At 51.4% G+C, this 15,303-nt stretch overlaps 1 protein-coding gene across 4 annotated transcripts in view; it reads left to right on the top strand.

Annotated features, from left to right (window-relative positions):
• Positions 1 to 15,303, top strand: part of UHRF1 (ubiquitin like with PHD and ring finger domains 1) — a 41,645-nt gene that overhangs the window by 3,524 nt on the left and 22,818 nt on the right. For 2 of the 4 annotated variants that reach the window (XM_037042627.1, XM_037042624.1), the window contains exons 2-4: positions 2,328 to 2,494; positions 12,335 to 12,598; positions 13,301 to 13,461. In XM_037042627.1, the coding sequence (XP_036898522.1) occupies positions 2,342 to 2,494; positions 12,335 to 12,598; positions 13,301 to 13,461 (578 nt within the window). In that variant the 5' untranslated portion in view covers positions 2,328 to 2,341. Of the gene's footprint in view, positions 1 to 870; positions 1,019 to 1,574; positions 1,681 to 2,327; positions 2,495 to 12,334; positions 12,599 to 13,300; positions 13,462 to 15,303 lie in introns of those variants that run through there. The other 2 variants (XM_037042625.1, XM_037042626.1) reach the window with 2 other exon arrangements.

Below are 15,303 nucleotides of genomic sequence, written 5' to 3' on the forward strand. Positions count from 1 at the left end.
CAGATCTCAGCTCAAATGTCATCCTCCCAGAGAGGCTTCCCTCTGCACCTCAACCTGAATATCCTTTCTCTCCACCCCCACATGGCTACCAGTCACTCTCCAGTTATTGCATGTAGTGTCTGAAATGATTTGCTTCATTTATTCATTTCTTGCCTGTTCCCCAGATAAGAATTTACTCTCCCAGAGACCACCCACATGGTCAGCCTTGCCCACTGCTGGGCCCCCAGCTCTGAGCTCCCTGTCCAGCTGCTTTGTAGGTACCCAGCATGGGTGTCTGCCAAGAGTGGCCGGAGCACGGCAGAGGGGGCAGGGCAGCCCTTCCCTCCTGGACAGCCCGGAAAAGGCGGGAAAGTGAGGCGGAGAAAACCCAGCAAAGAAGTCCCGTGGGTGGGTAGAGTGGGAGTGATGGCGGGCCCTGACACTAGGAAATGGGGCTGGGGCAGACCAGGCCGGTCATCGGAGTGCAGGCAGTCCGGAGGCCCTCCACATTCTCTTGCAGTGTTTAGACATTGATTCCGGCCTTCCTTGCCCTACTAGTCAGTCAGTGCGTGCCCAGGCCGGAGGTGGGGGACGGGAGGTGCAGGAAACGACCTAGTAGGTTTGGGGGGTCTTTAGTGTCCGTAGGGCTCCCGAGGGCACTCATGGTGGGGGACCCAGGTCCTACCACTTGGCCCCGTTGTACGCTGGGCGCACCCAGCAGAGCGCGCAAGGTTGGGCGGGACCGTGGCCCGCTGGTGGAAGAAGCGGGGGATTGAGGCGGGGGCGCCCCCCACCCCCTTTCTTGCTTCGCGCCACTGCGGCGGCCAATCACCACGCAGGCGCCCGCCCCCGGCGTGGCCTCCCGCAGTCCCACAACTCCCAAACGCCGAGTTTTCGCGGGAAATAAATTAGAGCAGCTGGCAGCGCGGCGGGCAGTGTTGGCAGGCTGGGCGCTCCGGGTTTCACGAACGTCCGCGCGGGGTCCGGGCCACGCACGCTGTTCCATCACCATCGTCAGGTGGGCCAGGCGCGCAGGCAGGCGAGTGGTCGGGGCGGCCAGGGAAGTGAGAGGCTGGGAGGATTGGGGTGCCAGCCCAGGTCGGGGGTGGAGTGTGGAACTCGGACACTGGATGGTGAGACTTTGCAAAACTTTCCGGATCGGTCAAAGATGCACGGTCAGCACCGGTGTCCGCACGCTCCGCGCCGTGACTGCACTGCACGTGTTCTCGGGCTCTACCCTAGCCACGCCGGAGCTGGGAAGTCGCCCTCAGAATTCCGGACTTGGGCAGGGGCGAGAGGAACATCAGTGCAACCCTGCGGGGGTCGCGCCGGCCAGGTGGGGGAGGGTTGGGAAAGCCGCTGGGGAGGATGTCAGCCTCCGCGCCTGCGCGCGGGGCGCCCCGCGATTCAATTGTCGCGCCCGAGCCCGGTTTCGCGCGCCCTTAGTTCCCCGGGCACAACTGGTCCAATGGGGAGTGAGCGGGGCGGGGCGGCTTGGTGAGACAGAGCCAATGAGCGAGGTGTATCAAGTGAAGGGGGCGGGACCTGGCGTGAGGGGCCCCGCGGCCGGTCCCGGCGGTGGGGGTGGGCGTGGGCGTGGGCGTGAGCTCACAGGCGGGAGGGAGGATAAGAGGGTCTTGGAGGACTTGAGTCGGACTCCTGGGAACGAGAGTTAGCATCCGGGGCTGTTGTGGGGCCGAGGTGAGCCCTGTAGCGCGAGGGTGGCCGGGACGGGTCGGCCGGTTACCATGGTCACCGCGGGGCTGGTCCCGTCGCGCACGCGCGCGGCGGGGTTTGGGGGGCCTCGGACACCGAGGGTCGGGAGCTTACGTGTCTCCGGTGGGGTTCTTCCCCTTTGATTGTACTTAGTTGAGTTCCTAGGACTTCTGAAGTTCCGACCCGCGCCAGAGTTTTGGGTTTTTCTCATGTCAGTATTAATTCAGTGAAAGAAAGAATGAATGAATGAATGAATGATGAATGAAAAAAACTCGATCCCTCATCGTTTGGCTGTGTCCTTTCTCCTCTGGACGTTGGTATTTTTTTTCCTCTGAAATAGGGTGTGTGTGTGAGTTGGACTGAGGGGTCCAAGGTGCGGTTTGCCTTCCTGTAATTTCCCCTTCCTCCTAAATCCTACACTGGTGTTAGTCATTTATGAATTAACTCTCTAATTTACTCTGTCAGGCCGTGGGCCAGCTCTGGAAGTCTGTGGGGAGTAGGGAGCTGGGAAGGCGGTCAGGGAGTTTCCTGGTGTACACAGACTGGACAAAGCAAGGGTGACCCAAGTATGGCATGGCCTGATGGTGGTAGCGTCAGAACTGGCCGAGGGAATCCACTCTCTACTCTCTCAGCACCAGCAGGCACCATGTGGATCCAGGTTCGAACCATGGACGGGAAGGTGGCCCACACTGTGGACTCGCTCTCCAGGCTGACCAAGGTGGAAATGTTGAGGAAGAAGATCCAGGAGCTGTTCCACGTGGAGCCAGGCCTGCAGAGGCTTTTCTACAGGGGCAAGCAGGTAAACCCGCCCTTCAGGCTGTTCGACACCCAGCACCTTTGTTCTTATCTCGTCCAGGCTTTGCTCCTCAGCGGCCACCAGCTCATACAATCTCCCCCCTCATCCGGTCCCGCTTCGTGTCTCCACAGAAAACTTAAAATGCCTGAGCCAGGAACAAAGGCTTGACTCAGATTGAGACGCTGGGCAGGCAGCTGGCACTCAAGTCTGTAGCATTTAGACTCTTAAACTCCCTTTTTATTTTATTGCTTTTGAAACTCCTCTCGAGTAATTTCTAGAAAAAGAAGTTGGAGGTGGCCGACTGAGGGCTGATGAATTTCAAGGAAGAGCCTAGAATCATTACTCAGACACTAGGACAGAAGGGACTGGGTTCTTTGGAACACGCACTGGTGGGTCTCACGTGCATCAATTAGGGTTTGACCCCACAGGGTGTGTTTTCTAGAAATTTGAGTCAGCTTACTCAGAGGTGGGAGATGGTGCTTACAAATCAGGAATTTCTGCCACTCTAGGCTTGCTCTCGGTGGGGCTGCCTGTGAGCAGGGGCTGGTTCTTTCCGCAGGGGGTAGGGGCGGGGTTGTGGCCTTGCTCCTCTGTCTCCTTTCTTTGTGCTCTCTCCTCAGCCCCTTGTAGCATTTAAAATGGCCACCCTTGTTTTAGTGGCTGCCCAAATTGGGACACTTTCTTCGGTGGCACTAGGGGAGGTTTCCAGTTTTGTAGTTGTCTTTGTAGGGTGGTGGTGGGATGTACTGTGAGTGAGATTTTCCCGAGTGGGAGACGATGGTACAACAAAGTATTGGTCCAGTCTGCTGAGACCATCTTGGAGTTGGGATGGGCTGTAGGGACAGTGTTGTGCAGATTGTACTGGATTAAAAGTCTTCAATGGGGCTGTGCGCTGGACTTTGTTGTTGCATTTTGAACTGGATCCTGCCGCCATCTGGTGTCTAGATTGAAAAATAAACGCTCTGCTCCTGGGCATGATTTTTGGGGGCTGGGAGGATCCTGAATGCTTACTTGAAATGAGACCTGATGATTAATTTCTTGGGCTTGCCCCGCCTCCTTCCTGTAAGAGATAGGATGACTTGAATGTCTTAAGAATCTGAGCTAACCCTCCTTGCCTGGGGAGGGGAAGCAGATCCGAAGTCTTGGGGATTTGACTGGAGTCTCGTGAGTGTTGAAAAGAGGCAGGGCTGTGAGTGGAGCTCTGCTGGGCTACTATCTCCAGCCTCTTTGGACAGTGGCTCGCTTTTGTGGCATCCACACCGATCCTGGTTTGCCACTTAGTGTATGTGTTTAGCACAGGTCCTTTCATAGAGTTTCTGAAAACCTCTTGCCTGCTAAACAGTTCATGCTGTGTTGCAAAGGCAGATTGGATCCCATCCTCTCCAGTTTGCACATATTTTTGATTGCCTGTTGTGTGCCAGACACTGTGCATTTTAATTTTTACATTTCAAACATGCAGGAAACTTGAAAGGACCACGAACACATAAACCCCGACCCCTAGAATTGACCACTGATATTTTGTGTAGTCGCACAGCTCTCTGTGTTGTTGCTCTATCTGTCTGCCAATTCGTCTTGTTTTTTGGGATGTATTTCAAAGTAAGCTGCAGATACTAGTTCACATCACCCCTAGACACTTAGCATGCCTGTCATTACTAGAGTTCACTATTTCTTTGTGGTTCTCATTGTTTTTTTTTTAGGTAAAATTTGTGTATATCGAGACACGTCTTAAGCAGGCCATTTGGAGTTCTGACAAATGTCTACACCCACCGAACCAAACCCCTTTCTCCCTTTACTCATCACGTAACATTTGATCCATTCAGGTCTTCCTAATATTTTTGTAAGTTACAAAGCATGATAATGACAGCAAGACCAAGATGTGTTAGACAATGTACACCGTGCCTTTAATCTTAAGGCTCTTGGCAATGAAATACAGGGCTCTTAACATTGCCTTCTCACAGTGCAGCTTTTATAGTTATCAGAAGGTACCTGGGAAATGTAATTTCTGTAACTGCTGCCCATTCTCCTGCTGGTGCCCCATTTTGCAACTTTGTGAGGGAACATGTAGTCGTTTCTGTCTTCCGGGTAGGAAAGCCAGGCCTCAGAGCCTGATGCAATTTCCCCCAAGGTTGCCTGGCCAGGAACTGGCCTGGTTGTAGGAAGTGTGGACATTGAACAGGAGGGTGGGTGACAAAGGCATACAAGCAGCAGCTTGAGGCAAGTAAAGTCTGCAAACAGCACAATTTCTAGCAGGTGCAAGAGAGCTGTTGGTTTTCTAGAATGTTCTAGAGAGTCTACAAACCTCTTTTTTCTTTTTTTTAAGATTTTATTCATTTTTCTTTAGAGGGGAAGGGAAGGAGAGAGGGAGAGAAACATCAATGTGTGGTTGACTCTTGTTGGGTCCCCCACTGGGAACTGGCCTGCAACCCAGACATGTGCCCTGACTGGGAATCGAACCTTGATCCCTTAGGTCGCAGGCCCGCGCTCAATCCACTGAGCTACACTAGCTGGGGCTTTTTTTTTTCTTTTTAAAGAAATGGGGCATAGCAGTTAAAGTTCCGCAGTGAGGTTGGCTGAGACCATAAAGTAGAACACAGCTGAGTCTTTCTTCAGGCTATGGAGGGTTTTGTGACAGCTTATTTAGGCTGAGTAGGTTGGCGGTTGTGTTGCTCAATTAGCAGAACTAAATACAGGGAGCATAGGGGGAAGGGACTTTGGTGGTAGGCTCCACCGGGGCAAGGAGAGAGGCACCTGGCACTTGTTTTTTGGCTGCCCATAAAAAAAAAAAACAGTAGCTGTCGTTTCTGGCATAGCCTCAAACAGGCTCAGGTACAATGCTTTTCGCTTTACATAATCTTCTCAAGCCTTTTGGGCAAGTGGCTTGACCACTGACTCTGTGTTCAAATGGGGCTAATGTTGTGAAACGCACCATACCTGTGGCCTGTTAGAATTCATTGAGATACTAGATGTGAGGGAATGAGCCCCATGCCTCGCTTATAATAAGGATGCAATAAATCAGCTCAGAGTCTGTCCCCCTGGGCATGCCTGACATAAGTGTGGGTCATTCTCTGTGGGGGGGCCGACCTGGACACTGTGGGGTGTTGAGCAGCATCCCTGGCCCCAAGCCACTCACTCAGTGCAAGGAGCACCCTCTAGTTGTGACAGCCACGGATGTCTGTAGCTTTACCAAATGTCCCCTGGGGACAATCACCCCGAGTAGAGAACTACTGGTTTTGTAGATAATTTAGGAAAACGGCTTAGTTGGTCCTGCTGGACTCAAGGGCTCTGATACGGGCAGCCTGAAAGATCAGTTGGAATGGTATCCTGGGAATAGCCTTGAGAGGGTTCCTTAAGTCACCGTGACCCACCCAATGTCCCTGCTATATTGGCCTTTGGAGAGTGCTGCCTATCTTCCTGAAGGGCAGGGTCAGACAGCAAATAAGACTGGTTGGATTCCCAGTCAGGGTCCATGCCTGGGCTGCAGGGCCAGGTCCCCAGTGCGGGGCGTGTGAGAGGCCACCACACATTGGTGTTTCTGTCCCTGTATCTCTCTCTTCCTCTCTCTAAAAATAAATAAATAAAGTCTTTTAAAAAAGAAAAGAGAAAGAAATTAGAATGCATACATGCATGTTTCCTTGGTCATCTGAACGGTGGCATCGTCCTGCATTGTGAGGACCTTCGCTACCCCTATGAGGCTGTAGTAGTGAAGAGGCGCAGCCTGGTGGCATCGCAAGAGTTCTGGACTTAAAAATCACTGAAACGTTGCTCCAGGGCATGTCCTCAGCTTTGGCCCTACAGGGTCAAAGGGTGGCATTCACTTGTCATGCCTGTTTTGCCCTCTCCATGTCCATCATTGAGGTTTTGTTCACTCTGCTTGCTCCTTTTCAAGTGGGCAGTTTGTCGCCTCTGCCAGATCTTGGATCCTGCTCCCTGTGGTTTTTTTTTCCTTTCTGTTCTCTCTGTCTGTCTGATCTGCACTTCAGGTTTCCGCGGATGCCTGGAGGCTGAACTGGAAACGTGGGGGGCCAGGGCTGCATGCCCTGGAAGAGGGCGGAGCGGTTTCTCACTTCCTCCAGGTTCCCTTTCCTTCTCCAGCTCTGGGTCCGTCTTGGTACAAGGCTCACACCACCTCTGTTAAGCCCTTGCAGTCTGGTTTATGTCCCCTCTACCTCTGACCCAAATTGCTACCTCTTAAGCCAACCAGAGAAACCACCACATGCTGAACCCAGTGGCATTTTCTTTTTTTAAAAAAATATTCTATTTATCTTTTAGAGGGGAAGGGAAGGAGAGAAGGAGAGAAATATCAGTGTATGGTTGCCTCTCCTGAGTTCCCTGCTGAGAACTGGCCTGCAACCCAGGCATGTGCCCTGACTGGGAATCGAACCGCAATCGTGTGGTTTGCAGGCCTGTGCTCAATCCACTGAGCTACACCAGCCAGGTCATTTATTTTCTTCTCTCATATGTTTTGGGGCAGCACTTGGCATCCTGAAAAGTATCTCCAGAAAATGTCCTGGGGGGACAGAAAGTGGTCAGAAGCAATAGGCATGGTGAGCTTTTAATACAAGTTTCTAGAAGGGTGCTTCGTTGTTAAATTGTGTATGTGTTTGTTTCGATTTACACGATGTTCATGGCATAAAGTTCCAAATGTCCAGGAAGCATACTTGGGTTAAAAGAGAGAGAGAGACAGACACGTAATTTAAATTTCATAGGCAGTTTTGCCTGCAGACCTGAATCTGTAGTACAGAATTTTTTCTCCCAAAACCACACAGTCAGTCAGTCCTCTATATTTGCAAGTTTTGTATCCACAGATTTGACCAGCTCAGCTGCAGATCAGAAATATTCAGGGGGAAAATCCCCAGAAAATTCCAAAGAGCAACACTTGAAGCTGCCACGTGCCGAGCAGCACCCTGAATCCACGTGAATGAAGGGATGTGGAAGCATAGGTGTGCCCTGTGCCACGTGCCCTGCTGTAGGCTGTATGCAAATATAGGCTATGTTCAAATACGCCATTTTATACATGGGACTTGAGCGTCTTGACGATTTGGGTGTCTGTGGAGGTTCAGAACCCAGTCCCCTGCAGGTATTTTACAGCTACAGATATGTACAGCTGCATATTTCACTACAGGCAACTTAAAGGGTTTTCAGTGGGAATTTGGGTTATACAGGATTTTAACTTTAGACTTAATTTTAACATTGGAACCTCCAATGTAACGTGCAGCTCACTTGTCATTCAGTTTTAGTAGCTTTTATTAATTTTGTTGGCCATGGTTGGAATTTCAGGATCTCGATAACAAACCCAAACTGTAGATTGTTCAATCGCCTCCCGAAGACGGGATAGCATGTGATAGGCCCGGGCCCAGCCTCTCTCCATTGTAGTTGCTGAACGTTTCTGCACAGCTGTGGGGAAGTGGGTTGCGGGGAGAGGGGCACACAATACACCTCACCACAGCAAACACACAATACACCTCACCACAGCAAACAGTTGTGCAAGCCTCTTCCTCCTGACTGCAGGGCCCTTCTGGAAAGTTCCGGAAGTGACCTCTGGAAGCAGCTGGAGTGGCATGTCCTAGAGGTAGAGCTTCATGCCAGCTTGGCCCAGCCCGAGTGCCCCCTTTCCTGCCCACGTCCTGCCCTGTTCCTCTGTTCACACCCTTGCAAGGGTAGGCTTGTTGCCTCCTCCACCAAGCCCAGGCCCTGAGCAAGCCAGTAGGCTTCCGTCAGCCTGGCTTCCTGACCTGTCACCTGTCATGGAGGTGAGGGGACGGTCAGGTCCAGCAAGAGGCTCAACTGGCGGGAGATTATTAGTAGAAAAATACCACAGAGAGGAGTGGTGTTGGTGCTGAACCCAAATCAAAGTTCCCCTGCCTCAGCCTCTCCGTGACCCTTCCTTTCTGTACCCCTCTGCACTCCCAGGGGCCATTCTGATGCATTCTACCTCCTTTCTTATTTCTGCCTCCTGGTCTCCCACCCTGGCCTCTCTTCTCTCCAACTCGACCTCCGTCTGGCACTCTTTGTGAAACAGACATCTGTCCACGTGCTCCCTTCTGGCTCAGCTCTGCCACTGCCTCTCCACGGTCTGGGTGGCTGGGTTGATTTCCTTCCTGTCCCCAAAGTCATCCTCCTCCCTGTCGATGTGTGTGAGAGACACATCTGCTTTGTTGAGTTTCTCTGTGAAGCCACGGCTTTGCTTGCAAATAGTGCTTCTGTGAATTTGCCAGGTAGGGACACTGGTGTCTGTGTCCCTCAAATACATGGTGAGGGTCTCTCTAGCTTACTAGTTCTCACTTGGGGGCAACTCCCCTCAGGAGACACTGGGCCATGTGTGGGGACCCCTGTGGTTGTCACACCTGGAGGTGGCGTTGTGTGTGGGTAGAGGCCAGGGGTGCGGTTCCACGCTCACAAGTGCCGAGAATGGTCTCCCCACAGAGAATGATCAGCTCCGAATGAGCGGGGGCTTGCCTAACCACAGAGGTGCTGGGCCTCAGGGTACGCAAGTCTCGTTTATCCATCTGGCTTGCCCTCTTCTAGTTCCTCTGATGCAGTTACAGTGGGAAAACTTGTCTTTTTCCATCTTTTTAAAAATTAATACACTTCATTTTTGAGAGCAATCTTAGCTTCTCAGCAAAGTGAAAGGCAGGTTGAGACATTTCCCATATACTCAGGCAGTCTCTCCCATGTTAACACTGGGTACCAGAATGGTGCATTTGTTACAGTTGATGAATCTATATCAACACATCATAGTCACCGAGAGTACATAGGTTACATTAGGGTTTTCTGTTGGTGAACCCTAAATTCCACGGGCTTGTACAAGTATACGGTAGTGTGTATCCACCTTCACAGTACCACACACAGTAATTTCACTGCCCTAAAAATTCTCTGCACCATCCCTGTTTATTCTCCCTCCCTCTCCCTGCTGGCAGCCACTGGTCCTTCGTAGTTTTGCCTTTTCCAGAATGTCATATACAGATGCTCCTTGACTTACAGTGGGTTATAGCCCGATAAACTTATCCTGAGCTGAAAATACTATCAGTCAAAAATATCTTTGGCCTGACTGGTGAGACTCAGTGGGTTAGATGTTGACCAAAAACCAAAAGGTTGCTTGTTCGATTCACAGCCAGGGTACCTGCCTGGACTGTGGGCCATGTCCCCACTTGGGGGCATGCGAGAGACAACCAACAGATGTTCCTCTCACATATCAGCATTTCTTTCCCTCTCTAAAAATAAATAGTCCTTAAAAAAATATATTCAATATACCTAACCTTTTGAGCACGACAGCTCAGCCCCGCCCACCTCAAATAGAACATGCACCCTCACCTCCGGTCGGGCGCCTCTCACTGCCGGGCGCCTCTCACTGCTGCTGCCCAGCACCACGGGAGAGTGCCGGCTGCCTATCGCCAGCCTGGGGCAGAGTCCAAATTCAGAGTCCAGTTGTTTCTGAATGCATGTTGCTTTTTCACCATTGAAAAATTGAAAAATCAAAAAATCGTTAAGTTGAACCATTGTAAGTTGGGCACCATCTATAGCTGGAATCATGTACCCTTTTTGGATGGCTTTCTTGCCTTTTTTTTTTTCTTAATCTTTACTGAGGTTAAATTTATACCATACAGTTCTCCCATTTAAAGTATGGATTGTTGTTTAGTGTTCTGCTCTATATTTATAACAATTTGCAACCATCACCACAGTAAATTTTAGGACATTTTCATCACCTCTAAAGGAAACCCTGCACCTTTTAGCTATCACTGTGCTGTTCTCCATCTTCCTCCCCCAGCCCCTGGCAACCATCAACGTATTTCCTGTCTCCATGGATTTGCCTGCTCTGGACCTCTCACATACATGGAACCACACACAGTGTGGCCTTCTGTGTCTGGCTTCTCTCACTGAGCACCATGTGTTCAAGGTGCATGCACGTTGTAGAGAGTGTCAGTGCCCCTCCTTTTCATGGCCAAGAGATATTCCAGCATGTGCATGGGTCACCTTGCGTTTATCCATTCACTCATCTGTGGACACTTGGTTTGTTTCACCCGTAGGCTACTGTGAAATACACCGCTCTAAACATGGTGCACAGATTGACTTGTCTCTCTCTCTCTTTTTTTTTAAAGATTTTATTTTATTTATCTTTAGAGGGGAAGGGAGGGAGAGAAGAGAAATATCAATGTATGGTTGCCTCTTGTGAGTCAGCCTGCCGGGAACTGGCCTGCAACCCAGGCATGTGCCCTGACTGGGAATTGAACCCCGATCATGTGGTTCTCAGGTCCGTGCTCAATCCACTGAGCTACACCAGCCAGGGCTGACTTGTCTCTTTTCATTCATGTTACTAACCCGGTGTGGCTGTCCTTGATTCCCTGTGTTGCAGGGCTGGTGCCACATCTATCTCCTGGGCTTCCCTGTGGCACTTGGGCAGTGCCAGGCACATTGGAGGCTCTCACTTTGTGCTGGGCTAGCAAGTGGAGTGGGCCCTGGTCACCCAGGGGGGTTTCAGAGGGGCCCTGGCAGCCTCTGCAGCTGCAGGCAAGTGATGAGGTGTTCAGATGCATTTTTGTGGGGGAGAGGGGTCATCATCAGATTCTCAGGTTTGTGATGAAAGAAGAGTAACAACCCCTGGACCAAAGGATGACCTTGAACCCTGGAACTTGCTTCTGCTGGGACCCCCTCCCAACCTGGTGCTGTTTGCATATTAATGGCAACCAGCCCTTGGTGTAAATTGGGAAGGTAGTAAAGTTGAGTTTTTTTTGGTATGTGTTTTCCTCTTTTCCATTTTTTCTTAGGGCATTGCTTCTGAACTAGGTTGTTCTGCCCTAAGGAAGTTTAGAGACATCTGTGGTGGTTTTGACTGGGGGTGCTCTTGGCATTCTGCTTGGGGGCCAGGGATGCTCAACACCTTGCAGCATCAAGTGCTCAGGACGGCCCCCCACAGAGGACGACCGAGCCCCAGTGCACTGAGGGCACAGACCTGCCTGCCGGGCAGGGGCATAGAACAAGGTGTACTTGCAGGCCTTTGTTGGGTGCTGGTGGAATACTGTGAGGTAGTTTCTAATAAAAGCTAACTCCTTGGCCTTTGATGCCGTTGGGATGCAGCTCAGAAGATAAGACTCCTTCACACCTGCCATGTCACACCTTGGGGTGCAGATTGCTGAGCTGTGCTGGTTGCAGGGTCCTGTTGGCAAGTGTCTAGCATGGATAGAATTAGCATAAAGGTGTTAGTGGAGAGGGGTGGGGTTAATGGATCTGGGAAGCTGCCCTGAGTGGGTAAGATCTGAGCTGAAGCCTTACACAGGAGACTGGCGGATGTTGGGGTGTGTGTCTCCTTGGGCTCACGTAGGCCAGGTCTTCTCCCTGGGCACTGCTGACCCTGGGGCCTGATCATTGTCTGTGGGGGGGCCATCCTGGGCACCGTGAGAGGTTTCGCAGCATTTCTGGCCCTACCCACCCCATCGTGACAACCACAGATGTCACTAGACGTTGGATGCCCATGTCCCCTGTGTGCCGAATCATCTTCAATTGAGAATCAATGATGAAGACCATGCTCGTTTACTGTAACAAAAGTCGCAAAGCACAGAGTACTAAGAAAGTCTCCCCTGACACCCAGTGTGTGTCCACAGCACAGCAGGGTTACACCATGCACTCATGGGGACATTCACCGTATGACTCCAGGAGTCCTCATTTGAGACAACTCGGGGACCCTGGGAAAGGGGTATCAGTGTGCATGCCCAGGAAGGGACAGGTTCTGCTGTGCCGTAATCCAAGGGCCGATTTGGTCCTTTGCTTGGGGTGTGTTCCCGCTGCCTGTCATCAGCAGACATACTAAATGTGTGGTGGGTGGTGACCTCCGTTTCACTATCTCTGCAGATGGAGGATGGCCACACCCTCTTTGACTACGATGTTCGCCTGAACGATACCATCCAGCTCCTGGTCCGGCAGAGCCTTGTTCTCCCCCCCAGCAGCAGCAAGGAGAGAGACTCGGAGCTCTCTGACACGGATTCTGGCTGCTGCCTGGGCCAGAGTGAGTCGGACAAGTCCTCTAATAGTGGCGAGGTGGCTGCGGAGGCAGATGGGAAGACAGGCCTCACGGATGAGGACGTGTGGGATGAGACGGAGCTGGGCCTCTACAAGGTGAGTCTCCCGCAGAAGCTTTGGGGTCGGGGTGCACCCTGCTTGGCCGGTCTCTGCACCCCCAGGAGCACTGCCTATGCCCCTCTGTCTTCTTTGTCTTCCCCACCACCTAGCTGTCGCTCACGAGGGCTGGCCAACTCCCGTCCATCCCCGAGGCTGGGCACGCCCAGCCCTGCCATGAAAACCTCCTGAACTTCCTCTGGCAGAAACACGTGCTCTTCTAGGTCCCTTTCTGTTCCCTGAAGTAGAATCCTGGGTCCAGGCCTGCAGGTGTCTTCTGTGTGGCCTTTGCAGTGGCTGTAAAATTTCTGAGTTCACTGCCGTCCTCTAAGAGCATGAAATTTTACGTAATGATCTGGATTCCCAGCTTCTGTTGAGAAATGAGCTGTTATGACCTCCCTGTGTCCCTCTTGCTCCCAGGGACACTGGGGACATCTGTGGTTGTCACGACTGGGGCTGCTGCTGATATCAAGTGGGTGGAGCCAGGGAAGCTGCTTAACACCTCATGGTGCCCAGGACCGTCCCCTCATAGAAAGTGACCCAAATGTCCACAGCACCACAGCTGAGAAACCTGTTGTGGGCATTTGGGTTTGCATCCCGGGCCGAGCATCCAGTGCCAAGAACCAAACCAGGCTTTTGTCAGTGTTGCTGATCAGATTTCCTTTTCGGGGTCGGATGAGGGAACTTCCTTTCTCCTCACAGGTCAATGAGTACGTTGATGCTCGGGACACGAACATGGGAGCTTGGTTCGAGGCCCAGGTTGTTAGGGTGACCAGGAAGGTACCGTCCCAGGATGAGCCCTGCAGCTCCACCTCCTGTTCCACGTTGGAAGAAGACATCATTTATCACGTGAAATACGATGAGTGAGTGTCATTAAAGGCAGATGGGCCTGCAGTGTTGGCTCTGTGTATATAGGACCTGGAGTTTGGTACAGCCTTGGGGGTGATGGTCAGAGTTCGAGGCCTCCACCCTCATGCTTCCAAATCACATAGGAGGCCTCACCCTGGAGGACTAGTATCAGGGGACCCGAAGCGAGGCCGACCCTACTCGGGTTTCCTTGGAGAACTCTGTTCTGCTCTTCTAGTCAGAAGCCCTCCTCACCTGTTTCCTGGTTTATTTTATTCATACCACATATCACTGGTAGGTACCATGTGAAACCGTCGTACATCCTTGTCCCTCCCCCTCACTAGAGGCGTGAGTATTTACTGAGAGCTTACTGTGTGTCGGCTGTGTGCTGGACACAGGGAGCTCTTGTCTGTGGACACAGAGGCCGTCTTCGTAGGCTTGGGCTGCCGTGACGACATGCCACGTGCTGGGCAGCCTAAACAGCAGACATTTATTTTCTCACAATTCTGGGAGTTGGAAGTCCAGGATCAAGGTGTTAACGAGGTTGCTCCCTGATGAGGACCATCTTCTTGGCTATCTTCTCACTGTGACCTCACACAGAAAGAGAGCTCTGGTGTCCCCGCCTCTTGCAAGGACTCCAACCCCATCAGATGAGAGACGAACCGTTCAACCTCATTTAACTTTAATTATCTCCCTAAAGTCCCCACCTCCCAACACAGTCACAGAGAGGGCTAGGGCGTCAATATGTGAATTGGGGGGGTACAATGTGGCCCATAGCAGAGGGCAAGTGTGCCTGCTGCGGGGAGCTTTCACCTGTGGGGTCCCTGTTGCCTCTCCCGCCCAGTTTCTGTCCCATTCTAAGCTTAGCTCTGTAAAGATTGTTAAAGTAATTGAGTAGTGAATCACAGTGGGTACCAGATTCCCGTCCTCTTTGTGAGGGGATGCAAACTAAGGCCCGAGGGCCGAATCTGGCTCGAGGCCTGTTTCTGTAAATGGAGCTTTATTGAAGCTCATCAATGCCCATTTGTCTGCACATTGTTCTGTGACTGCTTTCTTGGTGATGGCAGCACAGCCGGGTATTCATGATAGAGACCTTCTAGCTCCCAAGGCCAAAAATGTTTGCTATCTGGCTCTTTACAGGAAAAGTTTGGCAAACTTTGTTCTTGGTAGTTTACTGGGGAAAATAATGAGCACTGGGTGATAGAGCTACACATCATAGATTTGAGGTTCTCCCCTCACAGTTGGAGTTTTTCACTTTGTTTCTGATAGGTTTCTTTCAGCCCAGTCATTTTATGCCTGTTTGAGGCTGCCGGAATATTCCTGCATGCCCCACATAATGACTTCCTGTTGCCCCCTAACTTCCCACATATCATGTTTACAGAAATGAAATACTGCATGCCCCCCTGTGAAAATCATTTTCAATACGTGCAATGTGGGAAAAGGTGGTTTTCTCTCCTCCAGTTTTTTTCTGTATCAGTTTCCTAGAGCTGTTAAGTACCACAGCCTGGGTGGCTCACGGTGACAGTTCATTCACTGACAGTTCTGGGGGCCAAAATCAGGGTGTCAGCCGGGGTATGACTCTGAAACCCGCAGGGGAGAGTCCTTCCCTGCCTCCTATAGCTTCTGGATGTGGCCACATTGGTCTCTGTCTCTGCCTTTATGTGTCATTCTTTGTGTCTGTGACTCTTTTCCTCTTATCAGGACACCAGTTACAATGGATTAAGGCAGTGTGACCTCATTGTAACTTAATTACATTTGCAAAGACCCTATTTCCAAATAAGGTCCCATTGCTGGGTGACAAGGGTTAGACATCCAGCATACTTTTTTGGGAGGACACAGATCAACCCGTAACACCTTCC

Source organism: Sturnira hondurensis, unplaced genomic scaffold, assembly GCF_014824575.4.
Source record: "Sturnira hondurensis isolate 20B ecotype Veracruz unplaced genomic scaffold, ASM1482457v3 Scaffold0003693, whole genome shotgun sequence".
Classification (NCBI taxonomy): Eukaryota; Metazoa; Chordata; class Mammalia; order Chiroptera; family Phyllostomidae; genus Sturnira; species Sturnira hondurensis.